The following is a 7,500-nucleotide window of genomic DNA, read 5'->3' as shown; positions in this document are numbered from 1 at the left end:
TCTGTAGAAAATACACTTGTAGTGGCGTGGCAACATCCCCACTGACATGTCCCAATCTAGGCCCACAGAGAATAGTCCGTTTGAGGAGACCAGTACAACTTACTGCAGCCTGGTTTGTAGTTGAATCCGGGGGGCAGCAGGAAGCCTTGCTGGGCAGCAGCTACAGCCAGAGTCCTCTGGTCTGGAGGGAACACTGGGATCATCAACGGAGGCAGCTGCCCCTGGACCTGCTGAGAGACGGGTGGAGGGGGAGGAGGAGAGGAGGGTAGGAGAGGGAAGGAGGAGCGGAGAGGAGAAGTAGAGGAAATGAGAGGGGACGAGGAGAGGAGGGTAGCAGAGGGAAGGAGGAGCGGAGAGGAGGAGTAGAGGAAATGAGAGGGGAGGAGGAGAGGAGAAGGGGGAGGAGAGGAGGGTAGGAGAAGGAAGGAGGAGCGGAGAGGAGGAGTAGAGTAAAGGAGAGGGGAGGAGGAGAGGAGGGTAGGAGAGGGAAGGAGGAGCGGAGAGGAGGAGTAGAGGAAAGGAGAGGGGAGGAGGAGAGGAGAGGGGGAGGAGAGGAGGGTAGGAGAAGGAAGGAGGAACGGAGAGGAGGAGTAGAGGAAAGGAGAGGGGAGGATGAGAGGAGGGTAGGAGAGGGAAGGAGGAGCGGAGAGGAGGAGTAGAGTAAAGGAGAGGGGAGGAGGAGAGGAGGGTAGGAGAGGGAAGGAGGAGCGGAGAGGAGGAGTAGAGTAAAGGAGAGGGGAGGAGGAGAGGAGGGTAGGAGAGGGAAGGAGGAGCGGAGAGGAGGAGTAGAGTAAAGGAGAGGGGAGGAGGAGAGGAGGGTAGGAGAAGGAAGGAGGAGCGGAGAGGAGGATAGCAGAGGGAAGGAGGAGCGGAGAGGAGGAGTAGAGGAAATGAGAGGGGAGGGAGAGTAGAAGGGGGGTAGGAGAAGGAAGGAGGAGCGGAGAGGAGGAGTAGAGGAAAGGAGAGGGGAGGAGGAGAGGAGGGTAGGAGAGGGAAGGAGGAGCAGAGAGGAGGAGTAGAGTAAAGGAGAGGGGAGTAGGAGAGGAGGGTAGGAGAAGGAAGGAGGAGCGGAGAGGAGGATAGCAGAGGGAAGGAGGAGCGGAGAGGAGGAGTAGAGGAAATGAGAGGGGGAGGAGGAGAGGAGAAGGGGGTTAGGGTAGGAGAAGGAAGGAGGAGCGGAGAGGAGGAGTAGAGGAAAGGAGAGGGGAGGAGGAGAGGAGGGTAGGAGAGGGAAGGAGGAGCGGAGAGGAGGAGTAGAGGAAAGGAGAGGGGAGGAGGAGAGGAGAGGGGGGGGGGCGATAGAGAGAGATCAGTTTATTGAGCATATGGATGTATGTATCTGACTGGGGTGGGGGAGGTATGTGAGCGTGCAGTCCAGGTGTAGTCAGACATTGATCTTGGGTAGCGAGGGGGAACAGAGCAGACAGAAGCAGAAGGCTGCTCTATCTGTATCAATGTAGGCCAGCTGGGGGTATTGTCTGTTCCTCACAGAGAGGGGTATCAGTCTGTGACCTTTAACCTCTAGGCACAATCACAGCTCAGCGTGGTGAGGTCAGGTAAGGTCATCTGGCCACGAACAAGATTAGAAGGAAGAAACTGAAGAATGCTCACACACAGACACACACATGTGCAGCTATATACACACACACACACGGACAAACACACGGACAGAAGAGTGCACACGCACACGCACACACACCCCTCCCGCCGCACACCCCTATCCAACACGCAAATACGTACTCTCTCCTCTCCTCTTGAGCACCTGCGTCTGATACAGAGCAGTGTATATGAGCTGAGACAGGTCAGAGTCAGGGAGTCCTGTCCTGTTGATTACCGAGACAACGAGGGAGTCACGAGGAAGAATCACTGCTAAACTCTCATAACAGCTGGCCTGGCTTCTTCCCTCCCCAAGGAGAGAGGAGAGAGGAGCACTCTGAGTCGGCAGCACGCCATCCCTCTTCACAAGGTTTCCAGGACTCAGAGAAAAAATACAAACTCAGTGACTTTGGCAAGAGGACGAGTCTGAGTGTTTCGGCACAGAGAGAGAAGTAGGAGACAGATGGTGGAAGCCGAAGATTGTGTGTTTGTGTGTGTGTGTGTGTGTGTGAGCGAGTGTGTACGTGTGCGTGTTCAGCTGAAGACTGCTCTGCCAAAAACAACACAAAGACACTGAGGAGTGACATGACTGACAGAAGAGATGTGCAGAGACATGGGAGAGAGAGTCCGGAGTATGACGAGTTAGATAGATGGATAACAGCAATGTTTTGCAGGCTAAGTTTGAAGATGACAAACCCAGGCAACCGACGGTTGAATGAAATATAATTCAAACCCAAGGAACAAAAAGAACAAGCTATTACCTGTAGAAATAAATATCTGCAATGTTATAAAACATTCAATGACAAGGAGCTCCTAAAATTGAATGTCAAAGTGACACTGACAAGGGAAGTATTTTCCCATCTCTCTCTCCTTCCCTCTCATTTCGCCCTTTCTCTCCATGTTAAGGGGGAATGCAGTGATGTAATGGAGACAAAACGCTGCAGAAATATGTTAGAACGTCATTGTCTTTTGTCACAGCGAGATAAAGGACAGGTAGGTGAGTTAAATGGAGGACAGTGTTGCCTCCCTCTCTTTCCTTTCCCCCTTTCTCACTCTCTCGCTCCGTTTCGCGTTCATCAGAAATGAACGTTTTCAATGTCTTTCTATCCACTGTCCCGGTGTGTGTGTGTGTGTGTTCTTAGCCATGCCTCTCCTGTGTGTGTGTGTGTGTGTGTTCTTAGCCATGTCTCTCCTGTGTGTGTGTGTGTTCTTAGCCATGCCTCTCCTGTGTGTGTGTGTGTGTGTGTGTCCTTAGCCATGTCTCTCCTGTGTGTGTGTGTGTTCTTAGCCATGCCTCTCCTGTGTGTGTGTGTGTGTGTGTGTGTGTGTGTGTGTGTGTGTGTGTATGTGTGTGTGTGTCTGTGTGTGTGTGTGTTCTTAGCCATGCCTCTCCTCTGTGTGTGTGTGTGTGTTCTTAGCCATGCTTCTCCTGTGTGTGTGTGTGTGTGTGTTCTTAGCCATGCCTATCCTATGTGTGTGTGTGTGTGTGTGTGTGTGTGTGTTCTTAGCCATGCCTCTCCTGTGTGTGTGTGTGTGTGTGTGTGTGTGTGTGTGTGTGTGTGTGTGTTCTTAGCCATGCCTCTCCTGTCTGTGTGTGTGTGTTCTTATCCATGCCTCTCCTGTGTGTGTGTGTGTGTGTGTGTGTGTGTGTGTGTGTGTGTGTGTGTGTGTGTGTGTGTGTGTGTGTGTGTGTGTGTGTGTTCTTATCCATGCCTCTCCTGTCTTATCCATGCCTCTCGGCCTCTGTGTGTGTGTGTTCTTAGCCATGCCTCTCCTGCCTGTGTGTGTGTGTGTGTGTTCTTAGCCATGCATCTCCTGCCTGTGTGTGTGTGTGTGTGTTCTTAGCCATGCCTCTCCTGTCTGTGTGTCTTTTCTCCGGTGTGTGTATGTGTTCTTAGCCATGCCTCTCCTGTCTGTGTGTCTTTTCTCCGGTGTGTGTGTGTTCTTAGCCATGCCTCTCCTGTCTGTGTGTGTGTGTGTTCTTAGCCATGCCTCTCCTGCCTGTGTGTGTGTGTGTGTGTGTTCTTAGCCATGCCTCTCCTGCCTGTGTGTGTGTCTGTGTGTTCTTAGCCATGCCTCTCCTGCCTGTGTGTGTGCCTGTGTGTTCTTAGCCATGCCTCTCCTGTGTGTGTGTGTTCTTATCCATGCCTCTCCTGCCTGTGTGTCTTTTCTCCTGTGTGTGTGTGTGTTCTTAGCCATGCCTCTCCTGCCTGTGTGTCTGTTCTCCTGTGTGTGTGTGTGTGTGTTCTTAGCCATGCCTCTTCTGTCTGTGTGTCTTTTTTCCTGTGTGTGTGTGTGTTCTTAGCCATGCCTCTCCTGTCTGTGTGTCTTTTCTCCGGTGTGTGTGTGTGTTCTTAGCCATGCCTCTCCTGCCTGTGTGTCTTTTCTCCTGTGTGTGTGTGTGTTCTTAGCCATGCCTCTCCTGTCTGTGTGTGTGTGTGTTCTTAGCCATGCCTCTCCTCCCTGTGTGTGTGTGTTCTTATCCATGCCTCTCCTGCCTGTGTGTGTGTGTGTGTGTTCTTATCCATGCCTCTCCTGTGTGTGTGTGTGTGTGTGTTCTTAGCCATGCCTCTCCTGTCTGTCTGTGTGTTCTTAGCCATGCCTCTCCTGTGTGTGTGTGTGTTCTTATCCATGCCTCTCCTGTCTCTGTGTGTGTGTGTGTTCTTATCCATGCCTCTCCTGTGTGTGTGTGTGTGTGTGTGTTCTTAGCCATGCCTCTCCTGTCTGTGTGTGTGTGTGTTCTTATCCATGCCTCTCCTGTGTGTGTGTGTGTGTGTGTGTGTGTGTGTGTTCTTAGCCATGCCTCTCCTGTCTGTGTGTGTGTGTGTTCTTAGCCATGCCTCTCCTGCCTGTGTGTCTTTTCTCCTGTGTGTGTGTGTGTTCTTAGCCATGCCTCTCCTGTCTGTGTGTCTTTTCTCCTGTGTGTGTGTGTGTGTGTGTTCTTAGCCATGCCTCTCCTGTCTGTGTGTCTTTTCTCCTGTGTGTGTGTGTGTGTGTGTGTTCTTAGCCATGCCTCTCCTGCCTGTGTGTCTTTTCTCCTGTGTGTGTGTGTGTTCTTAGCCATGCCTCTCCTGCCTGTGTGTCTTTTCTCCTGTGTGTGTGTGTGTGTTCTTAGCCATGCCTCTCCTGCCTGTGTGTGTGTCTGTGTGTTCTTAGCCATGCCTCTCCTGCCTGTGTGTGTGTCTGTGTGTTCTTAGCCATGCCTCTCCTGTGTGTGTGTGTGTTCTTATCCATGCCTCTCCTGCCTGTGTGTCTTTTCTCCTGTGTGTGTGTGTGTGTGTTCTTAGCCATGCCTCTCCTGCCTGTGTGTCTTTTCTCCTGTGTGTGTGTGTGTGTGTGTGTTCTTAGCCATGCCTCTCCTGTCTGTGTGTCTTTTTTCCTGTGTGTGTGTGTGTGTTCTTAGCCATGCCTCTCCTTTGTGTGTGTGTTCTTAGCCATGCCTCTCCTGCCTGTGTGTCTTTTCTCCTGTGTGTGTGTGTGTGTTCTTAGCCATGCCTCTCCTGCCTGTGTGTCTTTTCTCCTGTGTGTGTGTGTGTGTTCGTAGCCATGCCTCTCCTGTCTGTGTGTCTTTTCTCCTGTGTGTGTGTGTGTTCTTAGCCATGCCTCTCCTGTCTGTGTGTCTTTTCTCCGGTGTGTGTGTGTGTGTTCTTAGCCATGCCTCTCCTGCCTGTGTGTCTTTTCTCCGGTGTGTGTGTGTGTGTTCTTAGCCATGCCTCTCCTGCCTGTGTGTCTTTTCTCCTGTGTGTGTGTGTTCTTAGCCATGCCTCTCCTGTCTGTGTGTGTGTGTGTGTGTTCTTAGCCATGCCTCTCCTGCCTGTGTGTGTGTGTGTGTGTTCTTAGCCATGCCTCTCCTGCCTGTGTGTCTTTTCTCCTGTGTGTGTGTGTTCTTAGCCATGCCTCTCCTGCCTGTGTGTCTTTTCTCCTGTGTGTGTGTGTGTTCTTAGCCATGCCTCTCCTGTCTGTGTGTCTTTTCTCCTGTGTGTGTGTGTGTGTGTTCTTAGCCATGCCTCTCCTGTCTGTGTGTCTTTTCTCCTGTGTGTGTGTGTGTGTGTTCTTAGCCATGCCTCTCCTGTCTGTGTGTCTTTTCTCCTGTGTGTGTGTGTGTGTGTTCTTAGCCATGCCTCTCCTGTCTGTGTGTCTTTTCTCCTGTGTGTGTGTGTGTTCTTAGCCATGCCTCTCCTGTCTGTGTGTCTTTTCTCCTGTGTGTGTGTGTGTTCTTAGCCATGCCTCTCCTGCCTGTGTGTCTTTTCTCCTGTGTGTGTGTGTGTGTGTGTTCTTAGCCATGCCTCTCCTGTCTGTGTGTCTTTTCTCCTGTGTGTGTGTGTGTTCTTAGCCATGCCTCTCCTGCCTGTGTGTGTGTGTGTGTGTTCTTAGCCATGCCTCTCCTGTCTGTGTGTCTTTTCTCCTGTGTGTGTGTGTGTTCTTAGCCATGCCTCTCCTGTCTGTGTGTGTGTGTGTTCTTAGCCATGCCTCTCCTGCCTGTGTGTGTGTGTATGTGTTCTTAGCCATGCCTCTCCTGCCTGTGTGTGTGTCTGTGTGTTCTTAGCCATGCCTCTCCTGTGTGTGCGTGTTCTTAGCCATGCCTCTCCTGTCTGTGTGTCTTTTCTCCTGTGTGTGTGTGTGTTCTTAGCCATGCCTCTCCTGTCTGTGTGTCTTTTCTCCGGTGTGTGTGTGTGTGTTCTTAGCCATGCCTCTCCTGCCTGTGTGTCTTTTCTCCGGTGTGTGTGTGTGTTCTTAGCCATGCCTCTCCTGCCTGTGTGTCTTTTCTCCTGTGTGTGTGTGTGTTCTTAGCCATGCCTCTCCTGCCTGTGTGTCTTTTCTCCGGTGTGTGTGTGTGTGTGTTCTTAGCCATGCCTCTCCTGTCTGTGTGTCTTTTCTCCTGTGTGTGTGTGTGTTCTTAGCCATGCCTCTCCTGCCTGTGTGTCTTTTCTCCGGTGTGTGTGTGTGTGTGTGTTCTTAGCCATGCCTCTCCTGCCTGTGTGTCTTTTCTCCTGTGTGTGTGTGTTCTTAGCCTTGCCTCTCCTGTCTGTGTGTCTTTTCTCCTGTGTGTGTGTGTGTTCTTAGCCATGCCTCTCCTGTCTGTGTGTGTGTGTGTGTTCTTAGCCATGCCTCTCCTGCCTGTGTGTGTGTGTGTGTTCTTAGCCATGCCTCTCCTGCCTGTGTGTCTTTTCTCCTGTGTGTGTGTGTTCTTAGCCATGCCTCTCCTGCCTGTGTGTCTTTTCTCCTGTGTGTGTGTGTGTGTGTTCTTAGCCATGCCTCTCCTGTCTGTGTGTCTTTTCTCCTGTGTGTGTGTGTGTTCTTAGCCATGCCTCTCCTGTCTGTGTGTCTTTTCTCCTGTGTGTGTGTGTGTTCTTAGCCATGCCTCTCCTGCCTGTGTGTCTTTTCTCCTGTGTGTGTGTGTGTGTGTGTTCTTAGCCATGCCTCTCCTGTATGTGTGTCTTTTCTCCTGTGTGTGTGTGTGTTCTTAGCCATGCCTCTCCTGCCTGTGTGTGTGTGTGTGTGTGTGTGTTCTTAGCCATGCCTCTCCTGCCTGTGTGTCTTTTCTCCTGTGTGTGTGTGTTCTTAGCCATGCCTCTCCTGTCTGTGTGTCTTTTCTCCTGTGTGTGTGTGTGTTCTTAGCCATGCCTCTCCTGTCTGTGTGTCTTTTCTCTGGTGTGTGTGTGTGTTCTTAGCCATGCCTCTCCTGTCTGTGTGTCTTTTCTCCTGTGTGTGTGTGTGTGTGTTCTTAGCCATGCCTCTCCTGCCTGTGTGTCTTTTCTCCTGTGTGTGTGTGTTCTTAGCCATGCCTCTCCTGTCTGTGTGTCTTTTCTCCTGTGTGTGTGTGTGTTCTTAGCCATGCCTCTCCTGTCTGTGTGTGTGTGTGTGTTCTTAGCCATGCCTCTCCTGCCTGTGTGTGTGTTCTTA

The 7,500-nt window shown here is 51.6% G+C and overlaps 1 protein-coding gene across 1 annotated transcript in view; it reads right to left on the bottom strand.

Moving 5' to 3' along the window:
- Positions 1-7,500, bottom strand: part of LOC115127389 (transcription factor SOX-5-like) — a 130,545-nt gene that overhangs the window by 46,737 nt on the left and 76,308 nt on the right. Inside the window, 1 exon segment of the mRNA XM_065008189.1 lies at positions 104-230. Coding sequence (XP_064864261.1) covers positions 104-230 — 127 coding nt within the window.

This window comes from Oncorhynchus nerka, linkage group LG23 (genome assembly GCF_034236695.1).
Source record: "Oncorhynchus nerka isolate Pitt River linkage group LG23, Oner_Uvic_2.0, whole genome shotgun sequence".
Taxonomy (NCBI): Eukaryota; Metazoa; Chordata; class Actinopteri; order Salmoniformes; family Salmonidae; genus Oncorhynchus; species Oncorhynchus nerka.
The sequence above is the reverse complement of the archived record's forward strand: the minus strand, read 5'-3'. Positions and strand labels throughout refer to the sequence as shown.